The sequence below is a fragment of the Scyliorhinus canicula genome, chromosome 4, assembly GCF_902713615.1.
Source record: "Scyliorhinus canicula chromosome 4, sScyCan1.1, whole genome shotgun sequence".
Lineage (NCBI taxonomy): Eukaryota > Metazoa > Chordata > Chondrichthyes > Carcharhiniformes > Scyliorhinidae > Scyliorhinus > Scyliorhinus canicula.
Window position 1 is genome coordinate 15,763,274 of NC_052149.1, and position 23,774 is coordinate 15,787,047.

The following is a 23,774-nucleotide window of genomic DNA, read 5'->3' on the forward strand; positions in this document are numbered from 1 at the left end:
TCCTGGTGAACCTCCTCTGCACCTTCTCCAGAGCATCCACATCCTTTTGGTAATGTGGCGACCAGAATTGTACGCAGTATTCCAAATGTGGCCTAACCAAAGTCCTATACAACTGTAACATCACCTGCCAACTCTTGTACTCAATACCCCTTCCAATGAAGGAAAGCATGCCGTATGCCTTCTTGACCACTATCGACCTGCGCAGCCACCTTCAGGGTACAATCGACCTGAACACCCAGATCTCTGTACATCAATTTTCCCCGGGGCTTTTTTATTTACCGTATAGTTCGCTCTTGAATTGGATCTTCCAAAATGCATCACCTCGCATTTGCCCGGATTAAACTCCATCTACCATTTCTCCACCCAACTCTCCAATCTATCTATATTCTTCTGTATTCTCTGACAAGCCCCTCCAATATCTGCTCCTCCACCAATCTTAGTGTCATCTGCAAACTTGCTAATCAGACCACCTATACCTTCCTCCAGATCATTTATGTATATCACAAACATCAGTGGTCCCAGCACAGATCCCTGTGGAACACCACTGGTCACAGTTCTCCATTTTGAGAAACTCCCTTCCACTATTACTCTGTCTCCTGTTGCCCAGCCAGTTCTTTATCCATCTAGCTAGTACACCTTGGACCCCATACAACTTCACTTTCTCCATCAGCCTACCATGGGGATCCTTATCAAATGCCTTACTGAAGTCCATGTATATAAGAACATAAGAACATAAGAACTAGGAGCAGGAGTAGGCCATCTGGCCCCTCGAGCTTGCTCCACCATTCAATGAGATCATGGCTGATCTTTTGTGGACTCAGCTCCACTTTCCGGCCCGAAAACCATAACCCTTAATCCCTTTATTCTTCAAAAAACTATCTATCTTTACCTTAAAACATTTACTGAATGTTTTATGACATCTACAGCCCTTCCCTCATCAATCAACTTTGTCACTTCTTCAAAGAATTCTATTAAGTTGGTAAGACATGACCTTCCCTGCACAAAACCATGTTGCCTATCACTGATAAGCCCACTTTCTTCCAAATGCGAATAGATCCTATCCCTCAGTATCTTTTCCAGCAGCTTCCCTCCCACTGACGTCAGGTTCACCGGTCTATAATTACCTGGATTATCCCTGCTACCCTTCTTAAACAAGGGGACAACATTAGCAATTCTCCAGTCCTCCGGTACCTCACCCGTGTTCAAGGATGCTGCAAAGATATCTGTTAAGGCCCTAGCTATTTCTTATCTCACTTCCCTCAGTAACCTGGGATAGATCCCATCTGGACCTGGGGACTTATTCACCTTAATGCCTTTTAGAATACCCACCACATCCTCCCTCCTTATGCCGACTTGACCTAGAGTAATCAACCATCTATCCCTAACCTCAACATCCGTCATGTCCCTCTCCTCGGTGAATACTGATGCAAAGTACTCGTTAAGAATCTCACCCATTTTCTCTTACTCCACGCATAACTTTCCTCCTTTGTCCTCGAGTGGGCCAACCCTTTCTCTAGTTACCCTCTTGCTCCTTATATATTAATAAAAGGCTTTTCGATTTTCCTTAACCCTGTTTGCTAAAGATATTTCGTGACCCCTTTTAGCCCTCTTGATTCCTCGTTTCAGATTGATCCTACAGTCACAATATTTTTCCAAAGCTCCATCTGTCTTCAGTCACCTAGACCTTATGCATGCTTCCTTTTTCCTCTTAGCTAGTCTCACAATTTCACCTGTCATCCATGGTTCCCTAATCTTGCAATTTCTATCCCTCATTTTCACAGGGACATGTCTGTCCTGCACTCTAATCAACCTCTCTTCAAAAGCCTCCCACATATCAAATGTGGATTTACCTTCAAACAGCTGCGCCCAATCCACATTCCCAGCTCCTGCCGAATTTTGGTATCGTTGGCCTTCCCCAAATTTAGCACTCTTCCTTTAGGACGACTCTCGTCTTTGTCCATGAGTATTCTAAAACTTACGGAATTGTGATCACTATTCCCAAAGTAATCCACGACTGAAACTTCAAATACCTGGCCGGGCTCATTCCCCAACAACAGGTCCAGTATGGCCCCTTCCCGAGTTGGACTATTTACACACTGCTCTAGAAAACCCTCCTGGATGCTCCTTAAAAATTCTGCTCCATCTAGACCTCTGACACTAAGTGTATCCCAGTCAATGTTGGGAAAATTAAAATCTCCTATCACCACCACCCTGTTGCTCCAACATCTTTCCATAATCTGTTTACATATTTGTACCTCTATCTCACCCTCGCTGTTGGGAGATCTGTAGTACAGCCCCAACATTGTTCCCGCACCCTTCCTATTTCTGAGATCTGCCCATATCGCCTCACTGCCCGAGTCCTCCATAGTGCCCTCCTTCAGCACAGCTGTAATAGTCTCTCTGACCAGTAATGCAACTCCTCCCCTGCTTTTACCTCCCTCTATCCCGCCTATTGATATCCTGGGATATTTAGTTGCCAATCATGCCCTTCCCTCAACCAAGTCTCAGTAATAACAATAACATCATACTCCCAGGTACTAATCCAAGCCTTAAGTTCATCTGCCTTACCTACTACACTTCTTGCATTAAAACAAATGCACCTCAGACCACCAGTCCCTTTGCGTTCATCATCTGCTCCCTGCCTACTCTTCCCCTTAGTCACGCTGACTTCATGATCTAGTTCCTTCAGGCTTTAGTTACTACCTCCTTACTGTCCACTAACCTCTTCATTTGGTTCCCATCCCCCTGCCACATTAGTTTAAACCCTCCCCAACAGCATTAGCAAAAGCACCCCCAAGGACATTGGTTCCAGTCCTGCCAGGTGTAGACCGTCCAATTTGTAGTAGTCCCACCTCCCCTAGAACCGGTCCCAATGTCCCAAAAATCTGAACCCCTTCCTCCTGCACCATCTCTCAAGCCACGCTTTCATCCTGCCTATTCTTTAATTTCTACTCTGGCTGTCTCATGGCACTGGTAACAATCCTGAGATTACTACCTCTGAGGTCCAACTTTTTTAACTTATCTCCTAACTCCCTAAATTCTGATTGTGGGACCTCATCCCGTTTTTTACCTATATCATTGGTGCCTATATGCACCATGACAGCTGGCTGTTCACCCTCCCCCTTCAGAATGTTCTGCAGCCGATCGGAGACATCCCTGACCTGTGCACCTGGGAGGCAACATACCATTCGGGAGTCTCGTTTTCGACCACAGAACCGCCTATCTACTCCCCTTACAATTGAATCCCCTATGACTATAGACCTTCCACTGTTTTTCCCGCCCTTCTGTACAGCAGAGCCAGCGACGCTGCCATGAGCCTGGCTACTGCTGCCTTCCCCTAGTGAACCATCTCCCCCAACAGTATCCAAAACGGTATACCTGTTTTGGAGGGAGATGACCGCAGGGGATACCTGCGCTGCCTTCCTGATTTTTCTCTGCCTTTTGGTCACCCATTCCCTTTCTCCCTCAGCAATCCTAATCTGTGGTGTGACCAATTCGCTAAACGTGCTATACACGACCTCCTCAGCATCGCGGATGCTCCAAAGTGAGTCCATCCGCAGCTCCAGCGCCGTCATGCGGTCTAACAAGAGCTGCAGCTGGACACACTTCTCACACGTGATGGAGCTCCCACAATGAGCAAGTGGAGAATAACACGGGTCTGAGATCTGGCATTTTTAATCTTAAACTTAACTTAGTCCAACTATAATATCAAATAATAGATAAATGAAAAAGGAAAAAAAGAAGAAAAATGTTACCAATCACACGATTTTTAAAAAATAGAAATAGAAAAATCTTACCTTATCAACACATCTCATGAAAAAGAAAAACTACTTACCAGTCACCAGCCAATCACTACCTGCTGGCTGTGATGTCATGGTTCAACTTCTTTCTACTTCTACCTGCCCTCGAGTCTCCCTGTTGCTCTTTACTCGGCTGTGATGCTTACAGTGATTGTTTTCTTTTTTGGTGAGAGGAGCAGGTCGGGAGGAAAACACTGAAGAAGTGTTTGGGGTTTAACTGTCATTTGACAACAGCTCTTCCACAAACCACCTTCTGGATACAAGGACCGCAATGCACTGATGCTAATTTCCCCCGCAACAGCCAACCAGCGGCTCCGCTCTGCTGCCTTCTGCTGGATCATAGGTTTATGTTTTATGATTTAAAGTGTTCCTTATCACGCTTGCTTTTCCTCAGGATGAATAACTGAAATGGTGGAGGGCTGGAATCCTTCTTGTCCACAGGAGAAAAGTTCTGGTAGTTTAGGACAGATTCATGGTAGAAGATTTCTCTTGTTATACTGCAGTCAAGGTGCAGTAATGGAGCTGTGGGTTTATAATAATCTTTATTGTCACAAGTAGGCTTACATTAACACTGCAATGAAGTTACTGTGAACAGCCCCCAGCCGCCACACTCCACCGTTAAACAGAGGGAGAATTCAGAATGTCCAAATGATCAACAGCACGTCTTTCGGGACATGTGGGAGGGAACCGGAGCACCCGGAAGAAACCCACGCAGACACGGGGAGAACGCGCACACTCGGCACAGACAATGACCCTAGCCGAGAATCGATCCTGGGACCCCGTGCGCTGTGAAGCAACAGTGCTAACCACTGTGCTGCCAGTTTGCAGGCACTTGTAGGCCAGACCTGGTAAGGATAACAGATTCCCTTCCCTGAAGGACATGAGTGAATCAAAAGGGTTTTTACAGCAATCGATGATGATTTCATCATCACCATTATTGAGACGAGTTTTGTACTCCTGATTCATTAATTGAATTTAAATTCCACCAACTGCCTTGGTGGGATTTGAACGAACGTCCTCAGAGCATCATCCAAAACCTCTGGATTACTAGTCTAGCGGCATTACCGCAAGCCACCATCTCTGATAAGGGAAAAACATAATTTTAAGTAGACCGTATTTTTACTAAGTCAACCCCACTCAGAGGATCAAAACACTAGTCACTGCACAGTGATGTAATGGTATTGTCATTGGACTAGTAATCCAGAGACCCCTGGAACCTGGGTCCGAATCCCATCACAGCGGATGGTGAAATTTGATTTTTTTTTTAAATCCTGGATTTAAAAGTCTAATGTTTGACCAGGAATCAATTGTCGGAAAAATCCATCTGATTCACTAATGCCCTTTAGAGTGTCATCGTTACCCGATTCCCTCTGAAATGGCATAGCAAACTACCCAGTCCAAGGGCAATTAAGGATGGGCCCAGCCACCAAAGCCTACTGTAGCCTTGGCCCTAAGCCTACTGGGAAATATGGCCAAGTTAAAAGAGGCACTATAGTCTGATGAGTATTCGTAAAAGCATCAGCAAACTGAAAACACCAGCAAAGCCCGATGATTAAAAATCAGTATCAGCATAAGCAGCATCAACAGTGGGGCCTTCAAAGAAAAACAGGATGTGCACAGCAGCTGATTAGACAATGGCTGTTGCTATGCCTTGGACAGACAGTGATTGAACACAAACCCCTGTGCGTTGGGCTCCTGAAAAGGATTATGACTCCTGAGCGAGTCATGACTCTTTGAACATTGCAGGTGGTAGACGAGGCATCGGTGGAGGAGCTGAAAGGTAAATGGGAGGAGGAGCTGGGTGAGGAGATTGAGGAGGGGATGTGGGCGGATGCCCTGGAAAGGGTGAACTCCTCCTCTTCTTGTGCAAGGCTTAGCCTCATACAGTTTAAGGTACTGCATAAGGCTCATATGACCGGAACAAGGATGAGCCGGTTCTTTGGGAGTGAGGACAGGTGTATTAGGTGCTCTGGGGGCCCAGCAAATCATGTCCAAATGTTCTGGGCATGCCCAGCGCTGGAGGAATTTTGGAAGGGTGTAGCAAGGACGGTATCGAGGGTGGTAGGATCCAGGGTCAATCCAGGCTGGGGACTCGCAATATTTGGGGTTTCAGTGGAGCCGGGAGTGCAGGAGGTGAAAGAGGCCGGTGTTCTGGCCTTTGCGTCCCTAGTATCCCGGCGGAGGATTCTTCTTCAGTGGAAGGATGCGAGGCCGCCAAGCGTGGAGACCTGGGTCAACGATATGGCGGGGTTTATTAAATTGGAGAAGGTGAAATTTGCCCTAAGGGGGTCAGTGCAGGGGTTTTTCAGGAGATGTCAACCATTCCTAGATCTCCTGGCAGAACGGTAAAATCAAAAGATCAGCAGCAGCAGGAACCCCGGGGGGGGGGGGGGGGGGGTTTCTTTCTCTTTGTTTTTGTTTTGGGTTGAATCTTCGCTAACGACGGGCGTTTATTTACTGTTTCTCTTTTGTATATATGGGGGGGGGGGGTTGTTCTTTTTGTTCTTTGAATTTTCTGTTACTGTTTTATTTTTTTGTGAAAATGTGAAAATTTGAATAAAAATTTATTTTTATTTTTTTTAATGACTCTTTGAACATTTGTAACTGAAAGAGACATTGATTGGGGTGTTCTGTGAGCACATGATTAAAAGCACGAGATCAGTGCCAGCGAGATCTGTATAAGAAGGTGACAAAGAGATTTCATCAGCAAAACCCTGAGGAACAGCATCAAGGAAGAAAGAAGCCTCAAGCCTCCATCTTGAAGACGGAGTCTGATTCCCACCTGTGTCCATCCACAAATCCAGAAGTGGTACAACCCATGCTTGTGAACTTGCAGATGTAGCGAAGGGAGGTAGATGCATTTTTGATGCAGTAGTGCCAAGCATTGGGCTTTTATATTGTGTTCAATAAAGACATGATTTGAATTAAAGATTAAATTGTTATGACAGAATCACAGAAAAATACAGTGCATCAAATCCTCACCGCCGCATGAAAGGCACCAGATCTGCCAATCCTAATCCCATTTGCCAGCACTTGGCCCAAAGCCTCGAATATTAAGACGTGCCAAGTGCTCATTGAGGTACTTTTCTAAAGGATGTGAGGCAACCCACCTCTAATATCCTCCCAGGCAGTGCGTTCCAGACCGTCACCACCCTCTGGGTAAAGAAGGTTTTCCTCAAATCCCCCCAGAACCTCCCGCCCCTCACCTTGAACTTGAGTCCTCCTCATAACCGGCCCTTCAACTAGTGGGGACAACTGTTCTCTATCCACCCTGTCCAATGCCTCAGAATCCTGTACAACTCAATCAGGACCCCCCCCCCCAGTTTTCTCTGCTCCAACGAAAACAACCCAAGCCTATAAAACCTCTCCTCATAACTTAAATTGGGTCTATGACTATCAATTTACTGGAGCAAGGGTCTCAGTCAACACCACATCTCAAGAACGAATTTTTAAAAATCAGAAACTCTGACTGCCTTGTACCCTTTAGGGATGAGCATTAGGCACTCCAATTCTCTTCACTGGGGCTCAACTTGTGAGAAGGACACTGCTGGCCTTGGTATTCCAAGGCAATTCTTGTTAACTCATGTTCTGACACAAAATTCTAGAATTATATTAGACTTTTAAGTTTTATATTTTTTTAAATAGACGGAAATACCAAAGCCCACTAAGACTGTACAACTAGCTACTGACAAGAATGGTTGCAGGGGGTTTCTCTACTGAAGAGCAGAACTCAACCCTCTGTTTCTAGTCAAGATACTTGTAGAACCACCCAAAGACTGATTGCCATCTCCGAGAAGGGCAGAGGGACACCTCCAAGATCCTAGATTTAACAGCCTAGACAGGTCCTCTTCCCGTACCAGCCTCCCCGGACAGGCGCCGGAATGTGGCGACTAGGGGCTTTTCACAGTAACTTCATTGAAGCCTACTCGTGACAATAAGCGATTTTCATTTCATTTCTTGGAATACACACATCTGAGGGTTAAAAGCCTGCTTGCTACCAGCCTGTGCTGTCTTGTCTGTCAGTGTGTGCTGTGAGAAATGCAGCTGAAAGTCTGCCACACTGAAAAGAATACAGTGACCAAGGCAGGGCCCCTGCAAAGATAACCAGCTTTTGCTGGTACATCGACAACTCTCTCTCTCTCTTTCTGTGAAAGTCTATAAGCCAGCAGAAGGATTGCAACTGGAAACAAACTGAAATCTCAACCAAACGACGGAGGCTGTATAAGGCTCTGGTCAGACCCCATTTGCAGTATTGTGAGCAGTTTTGGACCCCATATCTAAGGATGTGCTGGCCTTGGAAAGGGTCCAGAGGAGGTTCACAAAAATGATCCCTGGAATGAAGAGCTTGCCATAAGGAGCGGTTGTGGACTCGGTGTCCGTACTCATTGGAGTTTAGAAGGGTGAGGAGGGGGATCGGATTGAAACTTACAGGATACAGAGAGGGCATGTGGAGAGGATGTTTTCACTAGTAGGAAAATCTAGAACCTGAGGGCACAGCCTCAGACTGAAGGGACAATCCTTTAAAACTGGGATGAGGAGGAATGTCTGATGTACCATCAATTGGACGCGAGACGAGTACAAAAGTATGGCTTTAATAAGCTAGATGTTAGCCCTGCGGTCGACTACAGTAAATGGACGACCGCAGGGCATACTGGGTATTTATACCCCGCCCTGGAGGCGGGGTTAACTCAGCCTCTCAACCAATCGGGGAGCCATCACATGACTGGTCTCAACCAATCGGTCAAGAGGCACATGACCGACCAGGGCTAATGGTAAGCCGGTATTCTGCACCAATGGCAGGCAGCTATGTTAATCATGCCACCACAATGTCTTCAGCCAGAGGATGGTGAATCTGTGGAACTCTTTGCCGCAGAAAGCTGTGGAGGCCAAATCAGTCTTTTTTGTGAGGGCCACAAAGAATCCAGCATGAGTTGAAGGCCAGCAACCCACAACCAGCCTTGCTGCTCACTCGCCTCTAGCCCATTCCAAACTGGCCAGCTTTATTTATGCAGGGAATTGCCAATGATTTCTCCGCCCCCCCCCCCCTCATTGGGGAAGTTCATACTCCCAAAGGATTGTGGGATTGCCATTAGTCCCCAGCCAGTGGTAAGCAGGCAGGTTATAACAGTCTTTAAGACAGAGATGGATAGGTTCTTGATTAATAAGGGGTTAAGGGGAGAAGGCAGGAGACTGGGCTGTGAAACTTATTAGTCTTGATTGAATGGCAGATCAGGCGCGGTGGGCTGAATGGCCTAATTCTGCTCCTTTATCTTATGGTCTTACAAGCCACCTGAACTGAAGAATCAACTGTTCGATAGCAGAAGCCAAGTATACTGCAAACAACAGTAACTGCCGCATTGCGTCATCGTCTACCCCTTGCAACTCTGTTCTGTTCTGTAACTTGCTATTGGACTCAATTCTTATTTCTAATCCGATTGATTGGAGATGTGTGTTTTACCATTTCATCTTACCTTTTAGTAGTACGTAATGTAACTCTTACCTTAACTCATGAAAATCTGGTTAAATTGGCTCCTTTTTAAAAATAACCATCGTGGAAAATGTATCCAAGTGAAAGGGAACCTTGTGAGATTAAACCTTTGTTGCTACCAGCAGAGGGAGGGTTGTATAATGGCACTGAGCCAGCCATCCTTCCTCACCCAGGTTTGTGACCCTCGGGAGGTGTCCCAGCTAGACGGTGACAAATTGAGGGGTCCCGCCTGCATCAATCGCTTTTGGGAAACCCCGTCTGGGACTGGATCCAACACTCAAGACTCATGCTTTTCTCAATTACCCAACCCATAAACTTGAGTCTTTGTTTAGACCAATCTCAGCAGAGACCATCTCCTTTGACCTTCTACTAACAGCAGAATGTAGAGACCCTTTGCCCGGGTTTCAGTTTTTTCAAGAAGCAAGGATTCATACTTTTGTTGTACACAATGTATGGAGGTTTTTTCAGTTTTTCCATTCAGCTTTGGTTATTATTCCATCAAAACTCATCTACTTTTAAATCCTGTATGCACTGCACCACGCACTCTTCCCTCCTCTGCATACCTCCTGTGTTAAAAACAAGACTTCCTGCTCGAGCAATCTTTGCTACAAATTCCTTAACTCCACTTTGTCTTTCTCCCCCTCTTAAATTATTCAAGCCTTTAAAGCTCGAACGTCCCATGACCAAATCACTACTTTCTAATCAATCTTTGCTTGCCTTTTACGGCTTGTTCATTCGGATATGGCCTTTATTGTGTTCTGCAAGGAAATAAACTTGGTATATGTTGAAACATGCTTCCGCGTTGTAAAACAAATTGGATTCAACCAGGGAGTCTCAATGTAAAAATGTCTATTGAGCAGCCAATCCTCTGCGCACTTTCATGTGCTCTCGTATCTTCTCCTTCTTCAACCCTTATTTTCTTCAGTCGCAAACTGTTTTTTTTAGAGCTTCCTTTCCGTCTATCTTCTGGCCCCCTTCTCTACAGCTTTTTGCTGTGAGCCTTTGTTCCAGCTGCAGGCAGCATAGCTGAGATATGTTACACAATTGGATAAAACAACTGGGCTGATGTTCCTTTAACGTGTGCCCAAACTGGAATCACTTGACCTTCCCTTGCCATGTGAACAGAACATTTCCCCTTTAAGGTTTATTGAAATTTGCTTTTCCCTTTCGTCAGCACCAGTTACTTGCATAGTTGTGGTTTACCACAGCCAAAAGAGAGATTTGCAAGTCAGAGTTTTCTTTTCCTCGTGGACTTCTTCACTTTAGTGCCTTCCACGTTCAGAGGTTGCCTGTAACTGAGGCAGATCTCGTGCTTCATGGCTGCATGCCCATGCGTTGCCAGTTCTGCATTAACTGTAAATATTTACCCTTCCCAAACAATCCGAGGCCGATTTCAGCGATTGAGCAATTTAACCAAGGTGGACTCTGAGGAGAAAACAAAATCCTGGAAAAGGGCTTTGTGGTGAGTAAATCCAGCCCTAACCAAGCCCAGAGCCCCTGCCAGAGAAGAAGGCAAGAATGTTTTTCAAACATCAGCCACCTGTTTCTCGCCGAATCAATGAGCTGCTGACAATCGAGAGCAACTGTCTAACTAATGCCTAACCAATTGTTACAGGTGGGACCGTGAGCTTGCAGAATGCGTCCCTCCTTTTTTCCTGTGGGAAGCTCCTGAAAGCAGGACCGTACACCACTGACTGAAATTTTCAGGTTTACAAACGGGCAAATTGTGTGCTGCCTGAAGCATTTAAAACGACACTCGAACCAGCTGAGGGTGGATTTAATGGCCTGTTGCAGATATGTATGAGCCCCTCCCAGGAACATTGCCCTACCTGCCAGCTGGATCAATGTGGGAGCCGGAAGACTGCCCACTCCCAGGCACCCGTAACTTGCCAACGGCATGTAAATGAGGCCAGAACCAAAAGTGGTTCAGATATTCTGCTGCTCTTGCTGCCTATGCAAGATGGCCGCCGCTACCCGTCTGCACGTACGCACCTGCCTCATCATGCACAGGAAATCAATGATGTCATTTGCAGGAGACACGGTGTCAGCAAATGCTCGCCAACACAATAGCTGCCTCGCAACCCAGCCTGGTAGCACACAGGGGGGGTGAGCATAACCAATGTCCACATCAACCAACAGTAAAGCAGTTTGCCCAGCTTGAGGGGATGGGGAATGGTGGGTGTCGCATACAGCAGATGTTCCAGAACCTCCCCTCTCTCCCACCTGCTCGCTGGTTCCATTTCTATTCCTACCCTTTGCCCTCAGTAATCTCACCCACTGCAAAAACATCACAATGCTTTTCACCCTTTAAGATTGCGTTACCTGAAGAGTGTATTAGATTGTGCAGATTGTTAACAATGGGACCCCTGGAGGTGCAGCCGACTAGGAATCATTCACTTAAAGATAGTGTCCCAGACACCGGGGGTTAGTCGCATTTCCTCCCCATTCATTGCCTGTGCTTAGACGGTATCTAATAATCTGTGACCTTAATTGCAGAGCTGATTCTTGGATTGGATTTGTTAATTGTCACGTGTACTGAGGTACACTGAAAAGTATTGTTCTGTGTACAGTTCAGCCAGATCATTCCATACATGAAAAGAAAATACATAATAGGGCAAACATAAAATACACAATGTAAATACATAGACACAGGCATTGGGTGAAGCGTACAGGAGTGTAGTACATCGATCTGGATCCGGTTCTGATCTGGCAGAGCCTGTGACCGTACGGCCAATCGGCAGTCAGGAAGAGTCATCCAAACTCAAAACGTTAACTATGTTTCTCTCTCCACAGATGTTGCCAGACCTGCTCAGATTATCCAACACTTTCTGTTTTTATTTAAGTTACTTACTCCATAGCTCACAATGATGTCCTGGAGCAAAATGGTTCAACTGCGTATGCGCACCGTTGGCAGCAAACACAGCCTTCATTTAATACAACCATCACTCTCTTCCTCCTGGCTGAAACTGTTCTCTCTCTCAACAATTTCCCCTTTAACTTGTCTCACTTCTTGCCAAAAGGTGTGGCCATGGGTACCCACATGGGCCCCAGTTATGCCTGTCTTTTTGTGGAACATTCCTTGTTCCAGTCCTGCTCAGGCCCGCTTCCACAACTCTTTTTCCCGTTACAGCGATGACTGTATTGGTGCCGCTTCATGCTCTCGTTTGGACCTGGAATTTTAAAAAATCAATTTTGCTTCCAATTTCCACTTCTCTCACCTCACATTCTCCAACACTTCCTTTCCCTCCTTGACCTCTCTGCCTCCATTTCCAGTGATAGGCTGAATACCAATTTTCATTCATTATTTTTTTTTCCAATTAAGGGGCAATTTAGCATGGTCAATCCGCCTACCCTGCACATCTTTGGGTTGTGGGGGTGAAACCCACGCAGACACGGGGAGAATGTGCAAACTCTACACGGATAGTGACCCAGGGCCGGGATTCGAACACAGGTCCTTAGCGCCGTAGGCAGCAATGCTAACCACTGTGCCACCGTGCTGCCCTTCCATAAATGAATTAGTAAAAGAAATTCCTTTCAACTTGCTGTCCTCACACTTGTCATTGCCTGGCACTTGGGTGGCACAAATGTAATTTGCCACTTGTCAGCCCAAGCCTGGATATTGTCCAGGTCTTGCTGCATTTGGACATGGACTGCTTCATTATCTGAGGACTCACAAAAGATGCTGAACAGAATCACAGAATTTACAGTACAGAAGGAGGCCATTCAGCCCATCGCGTCTGCACCAACCCTTGGAACGAGCACCCTACCTAACCACACACCTCCAGCCTATCCCCATAACCCCACCGTACCCTACCTTTTTTGGACATTAAGGGCAATTTAGCATAGCCAATTCACCTACCCCTGCACATCTTTGAACTGTGGGAGGAAACCAGAACACCCGGAGGAAACCCACACAAACATGGGGAGAAAGTGCAGACTCCGCGCAGACAGTGACCCAAGCCGGAATCAAACTTGGGACCCTGGTGCTGTGAAGCCATTGTGCTAACCACTATGCTACTGTGCTGCCCCCAAACATTGAACACTGTGCAGTCATCCGCAAACATCCCCAATTCTGACCTTATGATGGAGAGAAGTCATTGATGAACCAGCTGAAGATGGTTGGTCCGAGAACACTACCCTGAGGAACTCCTACAGTAATGTTTTGGAGTTGAGATGATTGACCTCCAACCACCACAACCATCTTCCTTTGTGCCAGGCATGACTCCAAGAAGCAGAGAGATTTCCCCCTGATTCCCATTGACTCCAGTTTAGCTAGGGCTCCTTGCTGCCATATTCGGTCAAATGCTGCCTTGAGGCAGAAACTCTCACCTCACCTCTGGCATTCAGCTCTTTTGTCCATGTTTGAACAAAGGCTATAATGAGGTCAGGTGCTGAGTGACCCTGGCGGAACCCAAACTGAGCGTCCGTGAGCAGGTTATTGTGGAGTAAGTGCCACTTGATGGCACTGATGATGCTCCTTGCATCGTTTTGCTGATCTGATCTGACTGATGGGGCGATAATTGGATGGGTTGTATTTGTCCTGTTTCTTGTGTACGGGACACACCTGGGCAACTTTCCACATTGCCAGGTAGATGCCAGTGTTCTCTGGAGCAGCTTGGCTAGGGGTGCGGAAAGATCTGGAGCACTATTGCCTGAATGGCCTCCTTGCGCACTATCTGTTCTATGTTCTATCTGTGATGCTGGGGACCTCCGGAGGACATTGAGATGGATCATCCACTCGGCACTTCTGGCTGAAGATTGTTGCAAATGCCTCAGCCTTGTCTATTCGCACAGATGTGCTGGGCTCCTCCATCATTGAGGATGGGATATTTGTGGAGCCTGCTGCTCCAGTGAGCTGTTTAATTGTGAATGTTTTCATAAAAATCAATGTAATGTAGTGGGGCGAATGGGATCAAAGGCTACGGGGAGAAAGCAGGATTTGGCTATTAAGTTGGATGATCAGCCGTGATCGTGATGAATGGCGGAGCAGGCTCGATGGGCCAAAAGACCTCCTCCTGCTCCGATCTTCTATGGATCTCTGTATCAACCCTCCGGGACCCGGTCTCTGATTGGGTGCTCCAGCCTGGGACTCCGGGCGCTGATTAGGTGCTCCGGCCCGGGGCTCCGGGCGCTCATTGGGTGCTCCGGCCTGGAGCTCCGGGCACTGATTGGGTGCTCCGGCCCGGGGCTCCGGGCACCGATTGGGTGCTCCGGCCCGGGGCTTCGGACGTTGATTGGGTGCTCTGGCCCAGGGCTCCGGGTGCTGATTGGGTGCTCCGGCCTGGGGCTCCGGGCGCTGATTGGGTGATTCGGCCCAGGGCTCCGGGCGCTGATTGGGTGATTCGGCCCAGGGCTCCGGGCGCTGATTGGGTGCTCCGGCCCGGGGCTCCGGGCGTTGATTGGGTGCCCCTTCCTGGGGCTCCGGGCGCTGATTGGGTGATTCGACGCGGGGCGCTGTTTTGGTGATCAGGGGAGGGGTTGCTGATTGGGTGAACGGGACGGCTTCTGGTTGCTGATTGGATGCTCTGGCCCAGGGTTCCGGATGCTGATTGGCTGTGCGCGGCGGAGGGGCGCGGCGGAGGGGCCTGGGGCGGAGCTCGAGGGCGGGGAGCTGATTGGCTGTGCGCGGAGGAGGGGCGGGGCCGGGGGCGTGGTCAGCCAGGGCTCGAGTTGCTGTTCCTCCGCCGCCTCGGGATCGTGGGCGCGACGCCATGGACTTCAACGTGAAGAAACTGGCGGCCGGAGCGGGCACTTTCCTCAGCCGCGCCGTTCAGGTAACAGAGCTCAGCCGGACCGAGTGAGGGCAGGGAGCCCGGCGGCCTCGGCCTGATAGCCCGGTGACACCGTCCCCTCCCCAACAGGCGAGGCCCAGGCGGCGGGAGGCTTGACAGGCCCCGGGAGGAGAGCATCCGGAACACCCAGCCCCGCTCCGGCCCCCTCCCCCTGGCCTGGTGGTGATAACCAGTCCCATTCAGCCCCTCGGTGGCCGGGCAGCTGCCTGCAGCTTTGGGGTGGGGCCCTGGCCCAGCCGCCCTGGCAGCTTCCCTCCGGTCCGGGGGGGCGGTGAGCAACATCCCTGCTGCCCGGGATTCATTTCACTGAGAGGACAGGCAGCTGTGTTTAAAAGACACGCACCAAAGATTAATAAAAGACCCCCATGTTCAGAGAGAGAGAAACTCTGGAGATGTTTCCAATGCAAAATAGAAACAGAAACTGCAGTTGGTGTTGTCAGGAAAGAGCATGACAGGTTAGGGGCGGGGAGGGGGGGGGGGGGGCGTAGTCACGTTGTCAGATTTCTAAAGAAGAATCCACACCTTGAAACATTAACCTTTTCCATAATGCTAATGTCTATTTAAGGCATTTTTGTACATTTAGACACCCCTTGAATTTGCAAGAACAGGTGGGCAATGCTGCAAAGACTAGTGTGGTAGGTCAGACGATTGGTGACGTTTTCCTGGCATGACCTGGCATTTCAAGAGGGAGAAATTATAATAATCTTTATTAGTGTCACAGGTAGGCTTGCATTAACAATGCAATGAAGTTACTGTGAAAAGCCCCTAATCGCCACACTCGACGCCCATTCGGGTACAGAGAGGGAGAATTCAGAATGTCCAATTTGAAATGAAATGAAATGAAAATCGCTTATTGTCACGAGTAGGCTTCAATGAAGTTACTGTGAAAAGCCCCTAGTCACCACATTCCGGCGCCTGTCCGGGGAGGCTGGTACGGGAATCGAACCGTGCTGCTGACCTGCTTGGTCTGCTTTAAAAGCCAGCGATTTAGCCTGGTGAGCTAAACCAGCCCCAATTTAACTAAGGAGCACGTCATTCGGGACTTGTGGGAGGAAACCGGAGCGCCCGGAGGAAACCCATGCAGACATTGGGAGGTCGTGCAGACTCTGCACAGACAGTGACCCAAGCGGGAATTGAACCGGGCACCCTGGTGCTGTGAAACAACAGTGCTAACCATTATGCTGCCGTGCTGCCCAGCAATTAAAATGTAAGCTAGCATGAAATATCAAAACCGTCACGAAGAGCTTTCCAATTATCCAAAAAGGAACAGACTCGATAAAGTAAGCTTTGATCCCTCTGAGAATGCAACTCTGGAACTATTGGGGACCGAAGTAATGAAATGAAAATCGCTTATTGTCACAAGTAGGCTTCAATGAAGTTACTGTGAAAAGCCCCTAGTCACCACATTCCGACGCCTGTCCGGGAAGGCTGGTACGGGAATCGAACCGTGCTGCTGGCCTGCTTGGTCTGCTTTAAAAGCCAGCAATTTAGCTGAGTGAGCTAAATAGAAAAATACTTTATATCTGTCTTCATAAAATTCTTAGTGAAGGGGCGGGTGTGCCTCACTAACTTGATTGAGTTTTTTGAGGAAGTGACGATGATTGATGACGGGAGGGTGGTGGATGCCGTCTGCATGGACTTCAGTAAAACCTTTGACAAGGTCCCTCGTGGCATACTGGTACAAAAGATTAAGTTACATGGGATCAGAGGTGACCTTCAAGATGAATACAGTTCGTTCATAGAAGACAGGTATCAGTGGAAGGGTGCTTTTCTGAATGGTCAGCTGTGACTAGTGGTGTTCCGCAGGGATCGGTGCTGGGACCTTTACTGTTCATAGCATATTTAAATGATTTACAGGAAAATATAGCTGGTCTTATTAGTAAGTTTGCAGACGACACAAAGATTGGTGCAGTTACGGATAGTGATGAGGATTGTCAGAGGATAAAGCAGGTTATTGATCCGTTGGAGAGTTGGGTGGAGAAATGTGGCAGATGGAGTTTAATCCAGACAAATGTGAGGTCATGCATTTTGGAAGGTCTAATACAGGTGGGAATTATACAGTAAGTGGCAGAATCCTTGGGCGTATTGACAGGCAGAGACATCTGGACGTACAGGTCAATACATCACTGAAAGTGGCAATGCAGGTGGATAAGATAGTCAAGAAGACGTACGGCATGCTTGCCTTCATCGGTCAGGGCATTGAGTATAAAAATTGGCAAGTCATGCTGCAGCTGTACAGAATCTTAGTTGGACCACGTTTGGAATATTGTGTACAATTCTAGTAGCCGCACTACCAGAAGGATGTGGTTGCTTTAGAGAGGATACAGAACAGGTTTACCAGGATGTTGCCTGGACTGGAGAGGTTGGATAAACTCAGATTGTTTTACTGGAGCGGCAGAGGTTGAAGGGTGACCTGATGAGAGGTTTACAAAATTGAGTAGCATGGACAGAGTGAATAGTCAGATGCTTTTCCCCAGGGTGAAAAGTCAATTAGCCTGGAACGCACTGTCTGAGGACGTGGTGGAAACAGATACGATAACAACAGCATTTAAGCGGCCTCTTGACAAATACATGAATAGGATGGAAATAGAGAGATACAGACCTACAAAGTGCAGACGGTTTTAGTTTGGACAGACAGCATGATCGGCGCAGGCTTGGAGGACCAAAAGGCCTCTTCCTTTGCTGTACTGTTCTTTGTTCGTCGTAAAAGGTACAGAATGCATCCCAATAATAGTAGAAAATCCTGGCAAAAGGGAGAGAGGAATTTAAACCAATCGCTAAGGGAAAAATTGCTATAGAAACTAAAGGATTTAAAGGCCGACGGATCTTCTGCAACTGATTGACTACATCCTCGGGTCTCAAAATAATTGGCTGCACAGATAATGGGTACACTGTCTGTAATCTTCAAAAATTCTCTTGATTATAACCCAGAAGCTTGGAAGCCCATCAAGAAAGGAAGGAGTCAGAATGCAGAAAACTGCACCACCAGTTAGCCAAATATCTGTCAAACAAAAAACCTGAAATGTAATAATAAGGAAGTAGCAGCAAGACATTTAGAAAATCAGAGGACAATCAAGCAGAGTCAGCATGGTTTTATGAAAGGGAGATTGTGTTTGACAAATTTCTTAGTTCTTTGAGGGTATAATCAGCATGGACAAAATGTAGTGTATTTGGATTTCCAACGAGGCATTGATAATGTTCCACATAAAAGGTTGTTACACAGGATATTTGATTTGATTATTGTCACATGTACCGAAGTACAGTGAAAAGTATTTTCTGCGGCCGAGGGACCGTACACTGTACGTACATCGTAGACAAAAGAATAATTGACAGAGAACATTAACAAATTAGAAAATACTGGAAAATCTCAGCAAGTCTGGCAGCATCTGTAGGGGGAGAAAAGAGCTAACGTTTCGAGTCCGATGACTCTTTGTCATCGGACTCGAAACATTAGCTCTTTTCTCTCCCTGCAGATGCTGCTAGACTTGCTAAGATTTTCCAGCATTTTCTCTTTCGTTTCAGATTCCAGCATCCGCAGTAATTTGCTTTTACTTTGAACATTGACAAATGGTACATCGACAAACAGTGATTGGTTACAGTGTGGAACAAGGGGCCAAGCAAAGCAAATACATGAGCAAGAGCAGCATAGGGCGTTGTGAATAGTGTTCTTACAGGGAACAGATCAGTCTGAGGGAGAGTCGTTGAGGAGGAGTCTTGTAGCTGTGGGGAAGAAGCTGTTCCTATGTCTGGATGTGCGAGCCTTCAAACTATACATTCTGCCTGATGGAAGGGTCTGGAAGAAGGCAATGCCTGGGTGGGAGGGGTATCTAATAATGCTGTCTGCCTTCTTGAGTCGGCGGGAGGTGTATACAGAATCAATGCGGGGGTGGCAAGCTTGTGTTCATATAGGAGTTCATAGCGTTGGGGGTGATATATTAGCCTGGATAGATGATTTGCTAACCAACAGGAAACAGAGAGCTGGAATGAATGGTCAATTTCCGGATGGCAAACTGGAACTAATGACGTGCCACAGGCATCGGTGCTGGGCTGCAATTATTCACAATCTGTATTAGTGACATGAATTATGGCATTGTAGCCAAGTTTGTGGATGATACAAAGATAGGTAGGAATACAAGTTTTGGAGGAGGAGGACTCCGAGTATGTAAAGGGATAGGTTAAGAGAGCAGATAAAAAGTTTGGGGCAGATGGGATTGAATGTGAGCGTTGGAAGGAAAAATAGTGAAACACAACATTATTCAAATTGGGAGAGACTACATAATGCTGTGATGCAGAGGGATCTGGGTGTCCTTGTACATGAGCTTCAAAAAATAGCGTGCAGGTACAGTGAGTAAGTAATTAGAGGGCAAATAGAATATTGGCCTTTATTGCAAGGGGGTGGAGTATAAAAGTAGAGAAATCTTACTCTAACTGCACACTACATTAGTGAGATCACACCTCGTGTACTAAATGCTGAGAGAATGTTTCCCCTTACGGGGAATTCTAGAATGAGGGGGCACCACTCGGAGTGAGGGATCTCCATTTAAGACAAATGAGGAGGAATCTCTTCTTTCAGAGGGTCAGTTAGTTAGCCTTTGGAATTCTCGACCCCAGAGAGTGGGAGACTGGGCCATTGAATATATTCAAAGTGGAGTTAGATAGATTTTTGATCTACGTGCCTGTCATTGTGGTGGGAAAGACATGAAAGTGGAGTTAAGGCCGTGATTAAATCAATTATGACCCTATTCTGGCTTGAAGGGCCAAATGGTCTCCTGCTGCCTCTATTTCTCAGATTACATAAATTTTCTTTAGGGTGTGGTTGGATATCATTATGAACGACTACTGTCACCAGCTTTTGAGGGACTGAATGTATTTTTCTCATTCTGGACATTTTCACATATTTCAAAGCAGTGCCTCTGAATTGCTCATTAAAAATAAACGCAGGGACTTCAGTCCCACAAATCACACAGGCACAATGCTGGTTAATACACAGCAGGGCTGTCAGCCATCTATAGAGAGGCCAAAACATTTCCAAAATTTGGTCATATTGCTGCAAAGATTTTCTCCATTGTATTCTCCATAAGACCAGTGAAGAAGATGCCTTTTGGTCACATGTTACATATAATTGTAGCTTAATACAGAACATAGAAAATAAGAGCAGAAGCAGGCCATTCGGCCCGTCGAGCCTGCTCCGCCATTCATTATGACCATGGCTGCTGATCCAACTCTGTAACCTGTTCCTGCTTTCCCCCATATCCTTTGATCCCTTAAGCCCAAAGACCTATATCTAACCTTGAAAACCTACAATGTTTTGGCCTCAACTACTTCCTGTGGTAACGAATTCCAAAGGCTCACCACTCTGGGTGAAGAAATTTCTCTTCATCTCTGTCATATATGGTCTACCCTGTATCCTCAGCCTGTGACCCCTGATTCTGGACACCTCCACCATTCGGAGTATTCTTCTTGCATCTATCCGTTAGAATTTTATAGGTTTCTATGAGATTCCGCCTCCCACTTCATTCTTCTGAACACCAGCACGTGCAAACCGACTTACTCAATCTCTTCCCATACATCAGTCCCGCCATCTCAGGAATCGATCTGGTAAACCTTCGCTGCGCTCCCTTTATTGCACGAACATCCTTCCTCAGATAAGGAGACAAACTGCACACAATATTCCAGGTGTGGTCTCACCAAATGCCCTGCATAATTGCAGCAAGACATCCCTCCTATACTCTTAATCATCTCACTATGAAGGCCAACATGCTTACTTTCAGCGACTTGTGTACAAGGACACCCAGGTCTCATTGCACATATCTCTCTCTCGATCTACAGCCATTCAGATAATCTGCCTTCCTTTTTTGCTACCAATGTGGATAACCTCACATTTATCCATATTCTCCTGCATCTGTCATGCTTTTGCCCACTCATTCAATTTGTCCAAATCACACTGAAGCATCTCTGCATCATCCTCGCCCAGCTTTGTATCATATCATAGAATCATAGAATTTACAGTGCAGAAGGAGGCCATTCGGCCCATCGAGTCTGCACCGGCTCTTGGAAAGAGCACCCTACCCAAGGTCAATACCTCCACCCTATCCCCATAACCCAGTAACCCCACCCAACACTCAGGGCAATTTATCATGGCCAATCCACCTAACCTGCACATCTTTGGGTTGTGGGAGGAAACCGGAGCACCCGGAGGAAACCCACGCACACACGGGGAGGATGTGCAGACTCCGCACAGACAGTGACCCAAGCCGGAATCGAACCAGGAACCCTGGAGCTGTGAAATAATTGTGCTATCCACAATGCTACCGTGCTGCCAAATTTCATCTGCAAATTTGATATTACATTTAGTTACTTCATTTAAGTCATAAATATATATATAAATATATATATATTGTGAATAGCTGGGGCCCTAGCACTAATCTCCGCGGTATCCCACTAGTCACTGCTTGCTAATTGGATAAAGACCAGTTTATTCCTACTCTTTGTTTCCTGTTTTCTACCCATCTCAATACACCACCCCAATCCTATGTGCTTTAATTTTACAGCTAATCTCTTATGTGAGACTGCTGAAAGCTTTCTGAAGGTCCAAGTAAACCGCATCCACTGGCTCCCATTCATCAACTCTACTAGTTAACATCCTCAAATAATTCCAGTAGATTTGTCAAGCAAGATATCTCCTTCATATATCCATGCTGACTTTGTCCAGTCCTGCCACTGTTTTCCAAGTGCTCTGCCATTAAATCTTATGGACTGTAGCATTTTTCCCACTACTGATGCCAGTCTTACTGGTCTATTATTCCTTTTTCTCTCTACCTCCCTTTTTAAATTGTGGGGTTACATTAGCTACCCTCCAATCTGTAGTAACTGTTCCTGAGTCCATAGAATCTTGGAAGATGACGATCAATGCATCCACTGTTTCTGGGGCCACTTCCTTATGAAACCTTTGGTGCAGATTGTCAGGCCCTGGGGATTTAGCGGCCTTCAATCCCACATATTTCCCCAACACCAATTCCCTGCTAATACTGATTTCCTTCAATTCCTCCCGCTCACTAAATCCTGCATTTCCCAACACCTCTGGTATCTTATTTGTGTCCTTCAATTTATTATATATTTAATATAAGGTGCCCCTATTGGGATAAAAATTACTCTGGACCTATATTTAGACTGAGATTTGGTGCTGTGAGCCAGTCCGAGAGATCTGAAATTGAACTTCAGACCTCATCAAAGTATTTGCAGCAAACCGCTAACCAGTCGTACATCCGTAAGCAACTCATCCATCTCCAGAATTGGATTTTGAGCCTCTTGCCTTGCTGGCAATCTCTCTTGGATAAGTTCCCAGCATGAATTGGAGTGGCCATCTGCGGAAACAGATCTGTTGTCAGAAGTGTGGAGTCAAGATGCTCTTGTCTCTACAGGAAGGGGGGAAAAGCCTATGCCAAACAACAAACCTCCCTTGGAGAAACCTGTGCAGGCTGACCTGATACCTGCCCTACTCATCTGAGACTACATTTGCAAAGGGTTCCTTCTACATTGTTAAGGTTCCTAATGAACACATTTTAAGGTGCTTAATATCTGTTTTATGCAATTGCCCAGAGGACACGTACACAAATGAGCATCCCGGATTTAGCAGTACTGGTGGTTCACAGACCATCCAGTCGCTAATCGAGTATATTCTGCACCTGGGAAATGGGTGCAATACATCCCATCATCTGTGAAAAATTAAATTCCCAGGAAATAGATTTTGATATGAGCTTAATATTGATCAGCGGAATCCTCACAAATAAAACATTGGTTGAATGTTGTACTGGGAAACTGGTATAACAGCTCTTTGAAAGAAAATAAAAACTAGCATTCATAGCACCCTGCTTGACAACCAGAAGTGTCAAAGTGCTTCACTTTTACAGTTTGGTCTCTGTTATAATGCTGGAAATACTGCAACCAAAGTGCACACAGCAGCTGGAAATACTGCAACCAAGGTGCACACAGCAGTGTGCTAATTATCAGATATTCTCTTTTGTTTGTGATGTTGGTTGAATATGGGCCAGGACACTGGGATAACTCTCCTTCTCCATGTCAAAATAGTGCCGTGAGATCTTCTACATGTGCCTGAGAGGGCAGGCGGGGCTCGGTGTAATGTTTCATCCGAAAGAGAACACCTACAATCGGGCGGCAGTCGCTCAATACTGTACTGGAGAGTCCATGTTGATTTCTCTGACTCAGGCAAGAGTGCTGCCAACTAGGTTAAATGCCGAACATTTATTTGAAACCGATCCTGACAATAGACATGTTCAGGTTAGTTAAAGATAAATGATAGAATGGTATTAGGAAGTTCTTCACACACACCATTCAACATTTTGAATACACTCTGGTCGCGAGGGCAGAATATCTTGCTGGAAAGAAAAGTGTTCTGATTGGGAAAATGGTGGTGGGGGGGGGGGGGGGGGGGGGGAGGTGTACACAGTTTCTACTGTCTCGTCGTCTTCATTTGTATGTGTTTAGACATCTCTGAAATGGTGCAATACCTAATACCTCCAGCTGACTGTTTTGTGGTAAATAGTGCGATATGTCAGCAAATTGAGCTATTTGCTTGCAGGATGTGTCTCTTTGCCTTTCTCGAAAGTGATGACTAGTATTGGTTTGTGGTCCTGTGGCTGCCAGGAGTTTTCAACTATCTCACTTAAGTTGGCT

At 46.5% G+C, this 23,774-nt stretch overlaps 1 protein-coding gene across 1 annotated transcript in view; it reads left to right on the plus strand.

Moving 5' to 3' along the window:
- Nucleotides 1–14,928: 14,928 nt before the first annotated feature.
- Nucleotides 14,929–23,774, plus strand: part of LOC119964377 (endophilin-B1-like) — a 54,176-nt gene continuing 45,330 nt past the window's right edge. Inside the window, 1 exon segment of the mRNA XM_038793770.1 lies at nucleotides 14,929–15,062. Coding sequence (XP_038649698.1) covers nucleotides 15,000–15,062 — 63 coding nt within the window. The 5' untranslated portion in view covers nucleotides 14,929–14,999.